At 49.2% G+C, this 17,046-nt stretch overlaps 1 protein-coding gene across 1 annotated transcript in view; it reads left to right on the top strand.

The window, feature by feature from the left end:
- The window catches only part of Dnah2 (dynein axonemal heavy chain 2), a 125,824-nt gene that overhangs the window by 83,667 nt on the left and 25,111 nt on the right, over positions 1-17,046 (top strand). Inside the window, 19 exon segments of the mRNA XM_021213005.2 lie at positions 2,807-2,959; positions 3,153-3,244; positions 3,554-3,752; positions 3,886-4,110; positions 4,683-4,787; positions 6,046-6,234; positions 7,644-7,729; positions 7,868-7,998; positions 8,135-8,284; positions 8,729-8,896; positions 9,078-9,238; positions 9,508-9,647; positions 11,059-11,191; positions 11,270-11,409; positions 13,698-13,908; positions 14,065-14,181; positions 14,350-14,491; positions 15,644-15,813; positions 16,072-16,188. Of these exon segments, the coding sequence (XP_021068664.1) occupies positions 2,807-2,959; positions 3,153-3,244; positions 3,554-3,752; positions 3,886-4,110; positions 4,683-4,787; positions 6,046-6,234; positions 7,644-7,729; positions 7,868-7,998; positions 8,135-8,284; positions 8,729-8,896; positions 9,078-9,238; positions 9,508-9,647; positions 11,059-11,191; positions 11,270-11,409; positions 13,698-13,908; positions 14,065-14,181; positions 14,350-14,491; positions 15,644-15,813; positions 16,072-16,188 (2,829 nt within the window).

Raw genomic sequence — 17,046 nt, 5'->3', positions numbered from 1 at the left:
AGGAAAGGAAAGGAAAGGAAAGGAAAGGAAAGGAAAGGAAAGGAAAGGAAAGGAAAGGAAAGGAAAGGAAAGGAAAGGAAAGGAAAGGAAGAGAATGTAGGCAGCAATATTGGCTTTTTCTCTGACCAATGCCTGCGTAGCACACTCCACCAAGTCCTGTTGCATCTCTTCCGACACACCTACATTTTTTTATTACTGAATGTTGCTCACACATGGTTGTGGCGAGCAAGGATCTGCTGGCTGCAGCAGGCTCCTGGGGGAGGTATTTGCAATCTCAGACCTCAAAGGAGAGTTGTGGTTGACACTATCAAAGCCCTGGCTCATCTAACCAACCAGAGATTCTCAACATGCTCTCCTGCCTATATTTTGATGCTTAGGGGTTGATATAAGGCCAGCTCTTATCATTCTGGATTGGACAGAATCCTATAATCCTATCTTTATGTTTTCTGTGCACTCCTGGCCAGCCGTGAACTATGACAAGTCTCTTACCTCAGCCTCCCAAGCGCTCCGACTGCAAACATGCGCTGCTTGCCACGGTTTATCTGCAGTTATAAAGCAGCCTTATCTAGAATCTGTTACCAAGAATTCCTCCACTCTGCCTGTACCTCTGTGATATGTCAGGGATGGCAGAAGGATGCTGGTGGTGGGCTGTTTCCCAGGGAAGCCTGCTCGGCAAGCACTGTATCAACGGAGCCGTGTGTGTGTGTGTGTGTGTGTGTGTGTGTGTGTGTGTGTGTGTGATGTACCTGTATGTGTGCATGTGTGTGTGTGTGTGTGTGATGTACCTGTGTGTGTGCATGTGTGTGTGTGTATATGTGATATGTAGCTGTGTGTGCATGTATATGTGTGTGTGTGATGTACCTGTGTGTGTGCATGTGTGTGTGTGTATGTGATATGTAGCTGTGTGTGCATGTGTGTATGTGATATGTAGCTGTGTGTGCATGTATGTGTGTATGTGTGTGTGTGTGTGTGTGTGTGTGTGTGATAGGTAGCTGTGTGCGTGTTTTCACGTGTGGGTACAATTTGTAGAGAGGCCAAAGGTTGATGTCAAGTTTCTTCCTCAATCTGTCTCTATTTTTAAAAAAATGTCTAGGTAAATAAGTCTTTCGATTCAGCTAATCTAGCTGGCCAGTTTGCCTGGGTGGCCTCCTGTCCCCTCTAAACACTCGGACTGTCAGTGAGCTGCAACACCCACCTGGCATTTATGTGGCTGCTCAGCATCTGAATGTGGTTCTCATGGGCTTGAAGCAAGGGCTTACCAATGAGCCACATTGCCAAACTCTAAAACTACATTTGTATTGTATAAATAGTCATTGAATTTATTTATTTTTAATTAGGTATTACTTTCTCCTTTTTTTAAAACAGGGTCTGGCTGTGGGGCCTTGAACTTGTGACCGATTTGCCTTCTCAGGCTGGCATTGCAGGCCCAAGCCATCACAGCTTCCGAGCCTGCTTGCTCCTCTCCTCCTTCCCGATCTTGGTTTCTTTCCCCCTCCACAGAAGTAACAACTGAAGCATGCTTGTTTGCATAATTCTAGGTCCGTTAAAGTGCTCAGCCAGGGGTGGTGGTGCACACCTTAATTTCAGTGCTTGGAAGGCAGAGGCTGGTGGATTTCTGTGAGTTTTCTAACCACCTGAGTCCACATGGGGAGTTCCAGGCCAGCCAGGGCTATACAGTGAAACCTTGTCTCAAAACAAAACAAAACAAAACAACCAAACAGAAATGCTTGTTGACGTAAAACCCCACAGCTATCCATAGGTGCTGTCCTGTCTAGGAAGATATTGCTGTGTGCATGGTGGTGTATGCCTTTAGTCTCAGCACACAGGAGGCAGACACAGGGGAGTCTACGTGAGTTTGAGGCCAGCTTGGTCTATATAGCAAGTCCCAGGACAGCCAGGGCTATACAGAGAGACCTTGTCTCAAAAACAAAACAAACAAACAAAAATTAAAAAAAAATAGATCACGTCACAGGCAGCATGCTTGCTCATCAAACCAAAACTATGACATTGAGTTGTGTATTGCCATGTGCAGACATACACCATTGCTTTAGCTGACACATGCCATTTACTTTAGCTGTGGTAGACTGCAGGTGTTGTGGACTACAGGTGTTGTGGACTGCAGCTGCTGTAGGCTGTAGCTGTTGTGGACTATAACTATTGTGTGCTGCAGCTGCTGTGGACTGCAGCTGTGGTGGACTGCAGGTCTGGTAGACCACAGCTGTTGTGGACTGCAGCTGGTGTAGACTGCAGCTGTGGTGGACTGCAGCTGTTGTGGACTGCAGCTGGTGTAGAGTACCAGCTGTTGCAGACTGCAGCTGTTGTAGACTGCAGCTGTGGTGGACAGCAGCTGCTGTGTACTATTCCATGGTAAACCCTGCATTTTACTTTCCCTTCCTCTACTGATCGATGTTTAGGTCATCTCCAATTTTTTTTTTTTTTTTTTTTGCAGTTACATATAGGTGACCACATGCCTGTCTCCTTGAACACTCATGAGTACTCCTCCAGCGTGAGCCTGGGTTGGCCAGGTGACACGGGTGACAGCTGTGTTATGACTTAGCCAGAGGCAGCTGTGAGCAACTGCAGTGAATCCCAGAGTTACCTAAAAATCAGTGAGTAGGTTGTAGATGAAGTCCCCACACAGAACCAGGTAGGAAGAAAGTAGGTAGGTTCTCTGCCTTTCCTGGTAAATGCTAAACTAGTTCCTTCTATCCCTTATAGGTGTGGCTCCTGTATCATGAGGAACGGAGATTATTCTAAGGCCAATTTACCACTCTGAACTGCTGAACCTCTTCTCTTCTCCGCCCAGGTGAACCCAGCAGATGTGGAGAACTACGCCTTTATGGTGGAGATGACCTTTGTGTTCAGCATGATCTGGTCTGTGTGTGCCTCTGTGGACGAGGACGGACGCAAGAAGATTGACAGTTACCTTCGAGAAATCGAGGGCTCCTTCCCCAATAAGGTCAGGGCCCTTCCAGCCAGCTACCCTGTATGTCCAGTTTCGGCAGGACTTACAGGGCATCTCTGGCCCTCAGACTCCACCTGACATAGCACTTTGGTGCCACCCTCTTTGCCCATCAGTCTGTGAGACCCAGCTCCAGCTGGGAAAAGCTGGAGGAACATCTGGTGTCCCGACTCATGTGCTTTTCTCTTAGGACACAGTGTACGAATACTACGTGAACCCCAAGATGCGGACTTGGACATCATTTGAGGAGAAACTCCCCAAGAGCTGGCGTTATCCTCCCAAGTGAGAGCAGGGTCCAGGGTGCGAGCAGGGCTTGGTGGCAGATGTGGCAAGAGTGGTGGGGCCAGAAGCCAGGGTGAGCTAAAGAGAAGAAAGCCAATTCCAGGAAGAGATGACAAGGTTTAGGAAGTTGGATCTGGAGGACTCAGAACAGGGTCTTCAAGGAGAATGCCACGCTCTGAAGACCCAGAAGGGTGGGTTGGTGACTAGACCTTGGTAACACCAGAGGAAGATAAATAAGAGGAAGAGGAAGTGAGAACTGAACTGGGGCAGGCCAATGGTCCCTGAGATGTGGTTCCTTTCTTTCTCCAGTGCCCCTTTCTATAAGATCATGGTACCTACTGTTGATACTGTGCGGTACAACTACCTAGTGAGCACCCTGGTGGCCAACCAGAATCCTGTCTTACTGGTGGGTCCTGTGGGAACTGGAAAGACCTCCATAGCCCAGAGTGTTCTCCAGTCCTTGCCCTCCAGCCAGTGGTCAGTGCTCGTTGTCAACATGTCTGCACAGGTACGTGGCGGGAGGGGCTCGGACCACCAGTGCCCTGCCATCTTCTCTCACCTGGAACTCAAGTGCTCAGCTCACCCCATATTTTTCTGGGGGGGGGTGTGCCCCTCACATCGATCGTATGCTTTCCCACCAGACCACGTCGAACAATGTGCAGAGCATCATTGAGAGCAGAGTGGAAAAGCGGACCAAGGGTGTGTATGTGCCATTTGGGGGCAAAAGCATGATTACTTTTATGGATGACCTAAACATGCCTGCCAAGGACATGTTTGGGTCCCAGCCGCCCCTGGAGCTGATTCGCCTCTGGATTGACTACGGCTTCTGGTATGATCGTATGAAGCAGAGCATCAAGCACATCCGAGTGAGCATCCCCAGACGAGCTTTGGTCCCCGCCTGTAGCCGCTGGGCCCCCGGGCCATGCCCTCTCATAGTCCTAAGTTCCTCCCTACACAAGAGTGCTCTGATCCTTTCGGAGGACCTGTCTTTTCTGGCTCCCAAGTTACTGACCCCATCCTTAACTCTCCTCACTGAGCTCGTTCCCACAGCTGGGGCATCTCTCTTCCATCCTCACTCTCCTCCTGTGGGATTAAGAATATCTTACTGCTTGTCCCACCCCACCCCCACCCCCACCCCCTTTTTCTCTCCAGAGTTGTCTTTCTATATAGTTCTGGAACTTGCTATGTATGCTATGTAGATCAGGCTGGTCTCTTGAACTCACAGAAATCCTCCTGTCCCTGTCTCCCAAGTTCAGGGATTCAAGGCTCCCACGGCCTGCCAGCATGTAGATCATGCACCCCCAGCATGCACCATTTCTACTGGAAACATTCAGAGTCCTCTGGCCTAGCTATCACAAAGTGAAGCTGAAGTGTCATTACCCGCTCTGTCTGTCACCGTCCCACCTGTCTCTCTCCCTTCTTTGTCTTTGCTCTCCAGGACATGTTCCTGATGGCTGCCATGGGCCCTCCAGGGGGAGGACGGACTGTTATCTCCCCAAGGCTGCAGAGTCGTTTCAACATTATCAATATGACCTTTCCCACGGTGAGGCCATGGGGATTTTGGAAGGGCTTGTACTGGGCAAAACCATTCTAGTTTCTTAGAATGAGGGACTGATCAAGCAAGGGCACGGAGCCTCCAGCAGAGTTGCATACGGGGAGCTGTGACACATAGCAGTGGGACCCTTGACAATTGAGCCAGGACAGCTGCAGGGTTTTCAAGCTTGGCCTACTGGCTCTGGAATGTGGAGCCTTTGGTCTCCATGGCCACATAGAGAATGCCTGGGGCTGAAACAAACTCAGGGAGGTGGACCTTACCAAGCTGACAGCCAAAACTGGCACCAAGGTTAGGGGGAGATGAATACAAGTGTAAGGGGACTCAAAATAAGCCAATAAAACACTGTCAGGAGAAGTATTCTTTATTTGTTTTGTTTGTTTGTTTGTTTGTTTGTTTGTTTAGTTCTTGAGGCAGGATCTCACTAAATGTAGTCCAGAATGGCTTTAAACCCTTTCTAGCTCAGCTTCCCAAATGGCAAGTCTGCAGGTGTGTGTCACTAGCATGAACATCACTACACACTTGGCCCTGGCTGTCCTGGAACTCTGTGGACCAGGCTGTGCTCAAATTCACAAAGATCGATCTGCCTCTGCCTCCGCCTCCGCCTCTGCCTCTGCCTCTGCCTCCGCCTCCGCCTCTGCCTCTGCCTCTGCCTCTGCCTCTGCCTCTGCCTCTGCCTCGCCTCCAGAGTGCTGGGATTAAAGGCATGCGCCACCATTGCCCGGCTTACACTTGACTCTTGATTAAATATTTTCTTTAAGTTAAAATGAATGGGCAGCAGGTAAAGGCCCGGGCCCCGTGGCCCCGCATGGTTGGAGGAGAGAGACGCTCCTTCCCCAGATTGGCCCTGTGATCTCCACACATGCTGTGGCACACACAGGCCATGTACATAGAAATAAAATTAACTTTAAAGAATAAAATGACTGTGAAAAGTTCTTGATGAACAAGATACCCAAATGTTACATATCAGATCAGTAACCGTGCATTACAGAGCCACAGTGAAGCCTGAGACATGGGAAGGCATCAGCGGTCCCGGTCCCCACCATGTTTATTGAGGATGTTTGTGTTTACTGCAGATAGTCTGCATAACGTGTTCATTTTTAAGAGTTATATAAAAACACGATTTCTCTTAATTAGTGATTTATTTATTTACTTACTGCCTCTCCACTTCTGCTCATGAGGGGAGCTCTGTATTTGCCCCACACTGGTCCTGGCCCTGGCTCCCGTTTGAGTTGAGGCCTCTCTCTAGGAATCCCAGATCATCCGCATCTTTGGCACCATGATCAACCAGAAGCTTCAGGACTTTGAAGAAGAGGTTAAGCCCATTGGGAACGTGGTGACAGAGGCCACTCTGGATGTTTACAATACGGTGGTGCAGCGCTTCCTGCCCACCCCTGCGAAGATCCATTACCTCTTCAACCTCCGGGACATCTCCAAGGTAAGCGCCAGCCTGAGCCCCTGCTCTGACCAGCTCATCCTCCTCAGCATTTCCTTCTTAAAATAAGCCTTAGGAGCGCCATTGCAGGGCCAGAGAAATGGCTCAGTGGTGAACAGCACTGGCTCCACGCTGGACCTGGGTTCTGCTGCCAGTGCCTATGTGAGACTCATGACTGTATGTAACTCCAGCTCTTCCACTGCACACATGTGACACAGAGACATACATGTAAGACTCATAAAATAAAAATAGATCTTCTTAAAAAGAAGGAGAGTGGCTGGAGAGGTGGCTCAGTGGTTAAGAGCATTTGTTCTTGTAAGGGACCAGGGTTTGATTCCCAGGACCTATGTGGAGGCTCACCACTTCCTCAAGCACCAGGCATGCATGTGGTGCAGACATACATGCAGGCAAAACATTCATGTGAATAAAATAGATCTAAATGAATAAAAAGAAGGAGGAAGAAGGAGGAGGAGGCAGAGGAGGAGAAGAGGAGGAAGAAGAGGAGGGAAGGAGGAGGGGAGGAGGAGGGGAGGAGGAAGAAGAGGAGGGAAGGAGGAGGGGGGAGGAGGAGGAGGAGGAGGAAAAATTCCATAGCAGGGGGCTGGGGAGATAGAGGGTCAGTCAGCCATTGCTTTCTGGTCTTCAGTTTGTTTGCAGTTTGTGTTGTTGTTTGTTTTTGTTTGTGTTTGAGACAGAATCTCGCTGTGTAGCTCTGACTGTCTTGGAACTCTCCTTGTAGACCAGGCTATCCCCAAACGCATAGCACAGTGATACACTCGCTCCTGCTTGGGTGCTGGGATTGAGGCATGTACCACCACACTTGGGTGCTTCTGCTTTGTAGAGGCCTGAATTTGCTCTCCTGTACCCATACTGAGGGACTCATAACCTCTGGGAACTTCAGCTTTGGGGAATTCAATGCCTTTTTCTGGCCCTTTTTGGCATCTGCACATATGTCACCCCCCCTACACACATACATGTTTGTACATACACATAACACACACATGTTCATACACACATAACACACACATGTTCATACACACATAACACACACAATGTATGTTCAAAATACACATAACATACACATAATCTTTTTAATCTTTAAGAAAATAGGATTTGCCGGGCAGTGGTGGTGCATGCCTTTAATCCCAGCACTTGGGAAGCAGAGGCATGCAGATTTCTGAGTTCGAGGCCAGCCTGGTCTACAGAGTGAGTTCCAGGATAGACAGGGCTACACAGAGAAACCCTGTCTCGAAAAACAAAAACAAAAAAAGCAAAGAAAATAGGATTCCACAGCAAAGCACATGCCTAAAGTCACCCCGACCTGAAATGCTGCACATTCTGCCCTTGCCTTCGGATCTTCTGCAAAGAATCTCTTTCCTCCCTCCACTTCAGTGATTGCTTCAACTTTCCAGGTCTTCCAGGGCATGCTTAGAGCCAACAAGGACTTCCATGATACCAAAGCCAGCATCACCAGACTCTGGATTCATGAGTGTTTCAGGTGACATGTCTAGGTGTCCTGGCCAGACTGGCCCCCCAACCCCCAGCCTTGTCTCAACTCCGGCCTTCACCTCTGATTTGACTTCACTTCCCCAGGACTGTCCTCTTCTTGAGATCCACCCCAAATATTTTCCAACAGAGTCTTCTCTGACAGACTGGTCGATGCAACAGACATGGAAGCCTTTATGGGCATCTTAAGTGACAAACTCGGTACCTTCTTTGACCTCACGTTTCATCATCTCTGTCCCAACAAACGCCCTCCCATCTTTGGTGAGCCAGGAGCTGGGGTGCGGTTGGGCCTTAGGAGGTTGGGGTTAGAAGGTCAGGGCATGGGGCTAATGGCCCTGAGGGGCCTCTGGGGAGGACCAGCCATTGGGGATGCTGATGACCTTCTCCTGTGACCTAGGGGACTTCCTGAAGGAGCCCAAGGTCTATGAAGACCTGGTGGACCTGACAGTATTGAAGACAGCCATGGAGACAGCCCTGAATGAGTACAATCTGTCCCCTTCTGTTGTGCCAATGCAGCTGGTGCTCTTCCGAGAGGCCATCGAACACAGTGAGTGCTTGCTGCCTCCCGCCCTTCTATTTTCCAACCTTGGTTTCCCCTCGAAGGTCATTCCCAAATCAAGTTTCTAGACGTCGTTTTCCTTTCAGGTCCAACCAGTGTGGCTTATTTATTTATTCATTTTGGTTTTGAGACAGGGTATTGCTATGTAGCCCTGCATGCAAATCGCTGGTTAGAGCAAGCCGGTCTTAAACTTGTGACTTGTGAATCCTCTCCCTGGGATTACAAGCCTACAGTACCACACCTATCCACAAGAGTGTTAAATGGCAAGGTGCAGGTTAAATGCTGAGTTGCCATCAGGGCCTTAGGCACCACCCTCTCCACTCTTACTTCTTGACTTCTCTAATTCAGCCTCAGAGGTTTTCTAGCCCAGGGCCTAGAAATTGCTTGGATTTATTCACCCAGAGCATTACCCTCACCCCACTCACTCCCCAGTCACTCGGATCGTGCGTGTGATTGGACAGCCCCGAGGCAACATGCTGTTGGTGGGGATCGGGGGCAGTGGGAGGCAGAGCCTGGCCCGCTTGGCGTCTTCCATCTGCGAGTATGACACGTTCCAGATCGAGGTCACCAAGCACTACCGCAAACAGGAGTTCCGAGACGGTAAGGCCGGGTTCCTGAAATGGGCAGAGGTTTCAGGATGAAAGATAAGCTGCTTGAGTTACTGGCCCTGGCCTTTGTGTGCTGGGAGTGCTTATGGCTGTGGGAGGGTCCTCCAACTCAGAGGCTCAGGATGGGGAGTCTGAAGTAAGTCTTTTCCTTCGCCCTTCACTTGTTTGGCCAGATATCAAGCGCCTGTATCGGCAGGCAGGGGTAGAACTCCAGACCACGTCTTTCCTTTTCGTCGACACCCAAATAGCTGATGAATCCTTTTTGGAAGACATCAACAACATCCTTAGCTCCGGCGAAGTCCCCAATCTCTACAAGTCTGACGAATTTGAAGAGGTGCAGTTCCTTCAGTACTGAGTTGGTTCTTTGGTTTTCCTAACAAACCACCAGAATCCCACAGATTCCACATCTGTTTCTGTAGCATCCCCAACCTCCCAGATCAGTCCCTGTGAGGCTGAAGGCCTGTTTCTCATCAGTCATCCCCTGAGAGGCCTCCCTGGGCGGGGTTGCTTTAAATCCCACTCCAGTCTGTCAGCCTAGCCTACTTTCCGGCTGATACTGCGGTGAGAACTTCAGCCCTCTGATACAGTGTGTTTTCTGAACAGATCCAGAACCACATCATAGACCAGGCCCGGGCAGAGCAGATACCAGAATCCTCGGACAGCCTCTTCGCATACCTCATAGAGCGTGTGCGGAACAACCTGCACATTGTGCTCTGTCTAAGTCCCGTGGGAGATCCCTTCAGGTGATGCTTCCTGAGTGGACCGGCTCCCCACAGGCTCCCCCCTCGGTTTTTGGCTTTCTGTGTTCTTTGGAAGTTAGTGCATGCCATGTGACTCCCTCCACAGTTTAGGGGTGTTGCCCACATTGTTCTGCAATAGCCCACCAGAGCCTTTTCATCTTCCCAGACTCAGTCTTTTCCCAGGAAAGAACAATTCCCCTCCCCCAGCTTCCAGAAAGGACCTTCCTGCTTTCCACCTCTCTCTGACAGCTGTCGATGGCCTTGTGCATGAATGGTGCAGTATTTATCCTTTTGTGACGCACTTCCTTCACTCTATGATGTCCTTGAGGTTCATCCATATTGTAGCATATGACAAGTTTTCTTTTTTCTTAAGATGAATAGAATTGACAGTATGTATACACCAAAAAAAAAAATGTTTTTTTACTCATTCTCAGTATGACTAGATATTTCAGGACAACGGAAACCGGAAGGAAGAGGTCCAGTGGGGCAGTGCACACCTATGACCTCAGGACATAGGTGGCCAAAGCAAGAGGACTGGTGTAAATCTTAGACCAGTCCCGGCTACAGAGCAAGCACGAGAGTAGCCAGGGTGACTACGTATAATATCTGTATATGTGATGCCCTGTCTTAAAAAAATAAAATCTAACCAACATAAACATAGGAAGCAGGCAGAGCAGATGGAGAGGTAACGTGGGTTGCCGTTTTGCTTATGTTTTATTTTATCTTATTTATTTATTTATTTATTTATTTATCTATTTGGTTTTTCGAGACAGGGTTTCTCTGTATAGCCCTGGCTGTCCTGAAATTCACTTTGTAGACCAGGCTGGCCTCAAACTCAGAAATCCGCCTGCTTCTGCCTCCCAAGTGCTGGGATTAAAGGTGTGCGCCACCACTGCCCAGCTTATGTTTTTATTTATGGTGTGTAGTATATTTTATTTACCACAGTCAGGGTGCCGTGCCCGGCATTCTTCTTGGGTTACGTCATTGAATTCCTAACAACCTTAGCATATACTTTTTTGTTTGTTTGTTTTTGTTTTTCGAGACAGGGTTTCTCTGTATAGCCCTAGCTGTCCTGGAACTCACTTTGTAGACCAGGCTGGCCTCAAACTCAGAAATCCACCTGCCTCTGCCTCCCGAGTTCTGGGAGCGTATACTGTTAATCTCCTGCTAGAGATGAGGAAGCTGGTGTCTGAGAACGTTAGATACTCCTTGCTCAAGATAAACATCCAGAAACGGTGGATCTGGGCCTTTTTGATCTGAGACCGGGTCTCAATGTTATGCTGAGCTATCTATCTCTGAGGAGGTCAATCCGGAGGGAGGAGCCGATAGGCCCTTGGGTCACCGCAAAGCAGATGGACATGTATTGTTGGAAAGCTAAAGGCATTGTGAGTAACTCTCCCTGACTTCTTCCTAGGAATTGGATTCGCCAGTACCCAGCCTTAGTAAACTGTACAACCATCAACTGGTTCTCAGAGTGGCCCCGAGAGGCCTTGCTAGAGGTGGCTGAGAAGTACATTATAGGAGTGGACTTGGGGACTCAGGAGAATGTAAGTCTTCCCTCTGACACGTCCACACTCCCCTTCATTGCTGCTCCACACCCTGATCTCCTGTATTATTGGCTTCAGATCCACAGGAAAGTGGCCCAAATCTTTGTCACCATGCACTGGTCAGTGGCTCAGTATTCCCAGAAGATGCTGTTGGAACTGCGGAGATACAACTACGTCACACCCACAAACTACCTGGAGCTCGTGTCTGGATATAAAAAGTACGAAAGCCGAGTAACCCGGAGGGCTGGGGTGTTGGTGTCTTTGGAAGATGCTGATTGGTGAAGTGATAGCCTGGAAAATCTCCTGGATCTGGCCCAGGGGACAGGCTGGAGGCTGTGGGCAATGTAGGGGGGGGTGGAGGGGCACAGAGGGTCTTAGTCATTCCTGGAAGTGAATTAGAGGAGGAACTCACTCCTGTTGAGAAGGCCTTTCCTAGAGTCCCTCCCTGGTCTTGTCTGTCCCCCAGGCTCTAATACCACCTATACCCTGTCTGTCCATATGTCCTGGACATGTCCTGTGGTTTTCAGACCACAGTTTACATGGAGTTTATTATAACCTTTGTAATCCTCTCCTCTCCCCCTCTAATGTCCCCTCGACTGGCCATTCCTGTGAAATGGGTAGGTAAGGTGACACATGCCTGTAGACTCCCCATACTAGGAAGGCTCACATGGGAGAATTATGAATTCAAGGACAGCCTGGCTACATATCAGGACCCTATCTCAAAAATGCACAAGGGCTGGGAATGGTGGCTCATGCCCTTGCTCCCATGCTCTCAGGAGGCAGAGGCAGGGGGATCCCTGAGAGTCCAAGGCCAGTCCGGTCTACAGCATGAGTTCTGGGCCAGACATCGCTACCTGGTAAGACCCTGTCTCAAAATCAATCAATCAGTCAGTCAATCAATCAGTCAGTCAATCAATCAGTCAGTCAATCAGTCAGTCAATCAATCAGTCAGTCAATCAATCAGTCAGTCAATCAAATTAAAACCACACATGTAAACAGGGCTAGCATTACCACACACAGCATGCTAGCTTTGTGTTCCTACCACAGCATAAACCTCACAATGGTGGCCTATGGTGTAATCTCAGCACTGGGAAGGCAGAAGCAGGAGGATCTCTAGTTCAAGGCCCACTGGGGGCTCTAGTTCAAGGCCAGCTTAGACTATAGGAAACCTTAACCGCAAAGCAAAATACAACCAAAATGAAAAAGTATAAACAAGCAAAGCAGGTAAAAACCCAGAAAATTTGAAGTGTGTTTTTCTACTCTCATATCTAACCCAGTGTTTCAGTTTGAACACCAAATGTGTGGGCAGATTTCCTCACAAACAAAGCAGTTCCCCCCAAAATGACTGTATGTCCTAGAATTTAGCTTAATCCTACACTGTGTACTTGGAGCTGGAATCAGATCCTACAGGTTAAGGTTTCAGTCCCAGTTCTGATTCAGGGACCAAAGTCCAGGCTGTTTTTCCTGTGTATCTGTCCATTCCTCAGCTTAGCCAAGCTATGTAGCACACTGTCACTGGCTGATTATAAAGGATGTTTTCTTACTTGACTTCTCTTGAGACAATATTTCGCACATATAGCCCAGCCTGGCTTTGAACTCACTATGTAGCTGACACCAGCCTCAAATTCATAGCAATCCTTCTACCTCAGCCTCTGTAGTGCTGGGGTCACATGCATGACCCCCTACATCTACCAGGATTGGGTATTTTAATCAGTACTGGGGGGGGGAGCAATTTGTGCCAGGCAGTAGTGTCACATACCTTTAATCCTAACACTCTGGAGTCAGAGACAGGCAAATCTGAGTTCAAGGCTGGCATGGTCTACAGGTGGATTTCTAAAACAGCCAGGGCTATACAGAGAAACCCTGCCTCTAAATAAATACATAAGTAATCAGTCAATTTGTAAGATTGATAATCAACATCAATTCACCCATTTATCATATAATTTTAAGCACTTACTATGTGCTAGGCACTATTTTAGAGTCATATACCGGCCCAGCCTTCCTGGACATGCCAATATTCTGTTCTTTTCTATTTTCCAAACATTTTGGTAAACCCTTTAGTTCAGCAGGAAATACCCATATCTTTCTTTTTAAAAAAATCCAGATTTCTAGCTTCTTTTTAAACAATAGAAATGTAACAAGACTATGCCCCCATTAATTCCTGCACAGAGAGAGGCAAAAGTGGGGCTCACTTGTCCCCTTGGGCAGGTTCATGTTTTCTGGACCATTGTGGTCCAGCCACCTGCCGCACCTGTGAGCGGTGAAAGGGCCCCAGGTAGAGGAAGCAGAGTGTCAAAATGCTATTTAACAAGCTGGTTTCAAGCATGGTCTAGAGAATAAATCAGAGTAGTAAGACCTGTGGGGAATTTGTTGGAAAAAAGATCTGACCAGCCTATGTACCTGTATGAGAGGGCAGGGAGTGAGAAAAGAGAGAGAGGGACCGAGATGTCAGAGAAAGGAAGATTCTGCAGGACACACACCTCCTACCTCGGAGTCTCCTCCGCAGGCTTCTGGGAGAAAAGCGGCAGGAGCTGCTGGACCAAGCCAATAAGCTTCGAACTGGATTGTTCAAGATTGATGAAACTAGGGAGAAAGTCGAAGTGATGTCCTTGGAGCTAGAGGACGCCAAGAAAAAAGTGGCTGAGTTCCAGAAGCAGTGTGAAGAGTACCTGGTTATCATTGTGCAGCAGAAGCGGGAAGCGGATGAGCAGCAGAAGGTCCTGCGCCACCCCGCAGCCCGTGCCTCCAGAGCCCCCGGAAGAGCCTTCCTGCCCAGCATCCTTGCTTTTCCCAGTCTTCCTTCTCACCAGCCCTATGCCTCCCACCTCTGCTCAGGACACAGACAGAACCATTTCTCTTCTTTCCGTGTCTAGGCCGTCACTGCCAATAGTGAGAAAATTGCTGTTGAGGAGGTCAAGTGCCAGGCGCTGGCCGACAATGCCCAGAAGGATCTAGAGGAGGCATTGCCCGCCCTTGAAGAAGCCATGCGGGTACCAGAGGCTGGCACTAGTTGGTGCCAGGAATAGGGATGGGGCCAGCCTTCTTTGACCCCGGGAATCTCTGGGGAAGTTGGAGGGGAAGGTGACACCTCAGTTGGGCCGTGTCCAGGAAGGACCCATCTTGCCATCTGAGTTCTCTGAGTCAGTCCCTTTACTCAGGCCCTAGAGTCTCTGAACAAGAAGGACATAGGTGAGATCAAGTCCTATGGACGACCCCCTGCGCAGGTGGAAATTGTAATGCAGGCCGTCATGATTCTTCGAGGCAATGAGCCCACGTGGGCAGAAGCAAAGCGGCAGTTAGGTAAGCCGAGGGCATTATGAGAAAAGACTTCCACTTGTCTGGTGTTTATTGATATAATGTAGGGCATCAGACCTTCAGGGAAGTGCTGCAGAGACCCTCGGGAGCGCAGGGCTTAGGAGGGAGCGAAGACCTAAATATGCATTAGAATTCTTTAGGAGGACAGGGCAGTAGCTGGCTTCTCACACAATCAAAAGAACATTGATCTGAAGCCATTAGAATGCATGGCAAGAGCCAGATGCCTTCGTCCCCGTGGGGACAAGAACAGAAAATGAGAAATGACTCTCCTCTCTGTCTCAGTTTCTCTTTGGTAGGCTCTGTCTCACTCCTTTACCCTTTCTCTGTGTGTGAGTGCAGATACGTGCATTGTAGGGGGTGAGCCTGTATGTGTATGCTTGTGTGTGTGTGTGTGTGTGTGTATGCATGCATGTGGTATATGAGACAGGGAATCTGACTGAGATCTGGGGTTCACTGATCACCTAGGGTGACTGACCAGGGCACTCCCGAGCTTCTCCTGTCTGCCTCCCCCAATTCTGGGATTCTAGGTACTTGGGACCATGCCTGGCTTTTTTTTTTAAGTGTTCGAGATTGAATTCATGTCTCGATGCTTGTGTTGTAAGCACTTTACAGACTGAGCCATCTCTCTAGCCTCTGGACTCTATTTTGGGTTCCCATAGCAGAATGTAGCTCCCCCCCCCCGCACCCTCTCCCCCACCCAAAGGCAGCTTTTGCCCCTAAGAAAGTGCAAAGCACATAGAAAGAATGTTGGGTGGTTTAACTGAGTTTGTTAAGGGACTAGGAGACCAGGCTGGGGAGACTGAGGAGGCCCTGGGGGCTGAGAGAACACCATAGGAAGGAGCAAGATTATAAGGGGTCAAATGTCTTGGCCTTGGGAACTGAGAAGCAATGAGGAGCTGTGTGGTAAAGCTGAGTGAGAGCCGGGCGTGGTGGCACACGTCTTTAATCCCAGCACTTGGGAGGCAGAGGCATGTGGGTTTCTGAGTTTGAGGCCAGCCTGGTCTACAGAGTGAGCTCCAGGACAGCCAGGGCTACACAGAGAAACCCTGTCTCGAAAAGCCAAAAAAAAAAAAAAAAAAAAGCTGAGTGAGGAGACCAGGATCCGGCTGTCTGGCTGAGGCCTCAGAATGTCCGCAGGGGAGCAGAACTTCATCAAGTCACTGATCAACTTTGATAAAGACAACATCTCAGATAAGGTGTTGAAGAAAATCGGGGCCTACTGCGCCCAGCCCGACTTCCAGCCTGACATCATTGGCAGAGTCTCCCTGGCTGCTAAGTCCCTCTGCATGTGGGTGCGGGCCATGGAGGTAGGTGATGGTAGAAGTGAGTGGGAAGGGAGAGGGTGGGAGAAGGTGGGCCTGCGGAAGCTGGTGTGTGTGTGTGTGTGTGTGTGTGTGTGTGTGTGCCAGGTGCAGAGGGGAAGGAAGGGGGTTGGGTGAGTGGGCTGGCGGGTGAGTGGGCTGGCGGGTGAGTGGGCTGGTGGGTGAGTGGGCTGGCGGGTGAGTGGGCTGGCGGGTGAGTGGGTTGATGATTGATGGAAGTCCCCAATAACTATCTTCCCACAGTTGTACGGGCGTCTGTATCGAGTGGTAGAGCCCAAGCGGATCCGAATGAACGCCGCCATGGCCCAGCTTCAGGAGAAGCAAGCAGCCCTAGCTGAGGCCCAGGAAAAGCTGCGGGAGGTAAGCCTCACCCTGGCCTTCCTGCATCCGGTCCTCGGTCCTCGCTGTCTCAGACTCTATTACCTACCATGTTCCTCCACCTAATCCCATGCCCGACTCTGCTGTCCTGCAGAACTGTACTGTCTCTCCCCTGCTCCATGTCCTGTTTAGATCTGTGTGAAGCTTGGGAGACTGCGCAGGGTGGGAGAGGCTCCCGGGGCCCTGCTGTCTCTGTGGGCCCAGGAGTCCTTCCAGAGATTGACAGAGTGGGTTTACCTCTGCCACAGCCTTAAATACATTGTGGGATGTTGACTAACTGTGCGTGGGCTTCGAGTAAATCTACAACAGGGGGAGGGATCGATAGTGTCGGAATGGCAACTACTGGTCTGGACCAGCAGGATGGTGTCTGTACTGCGGTCAGGTTAGGGCTTTCCAGGAGCTGGAGGTGGGTTAGTTACGACGTGAAAGGCAGACAAGCCGGGCAACTTCTTACAAGATATGTGCACAGTCGGCTCTTAACTCAGAAAGAGCAGTCAAGTGCTACTATCCAAAGAATTCAGAACTATCTCTTGTCATTTGATTTTATTTTAATCATATGTTTAATAGATAATACAACACATGTGGCGGTACTCGCCTTTAATCCCAGCACTTAGAAGTAAAGACAGGCAGATCTCCATGAGTTGGAGGCCAGCCTAGTCTATATAATGAGTTCTAGGATAGCCAGGGAGAGAGGGAGAGGAGAGAGAGAGAGAGAGAGAGAGAGAGAGAGAGAGAGAGAGAGAGAGAGATCAACCCTGTCTCAAACAATAACAACAAAATAAAAAATATCCCTAAATAATATACTCACATTGTTTTTTTTTTTTTTTTTTTTTTTTTTTT

The sequence above is a fragment of the Mus pahari genome, chromosome 14, assembly GCF_900095145.1.
Source record: "Mus pahari chromosome 14, PAHARI_EIJ_v1.1, whole genome shotgun sequence".
NCBI classification, from domain to species: Eukaryota; Metazoa; Chordata; class Mammalia; order Rodentia; family Muridae; genus Mus; species Mus pahari.
This window is presented reverse-complemented; position numbering and strand designations above follow the sequence as displayed.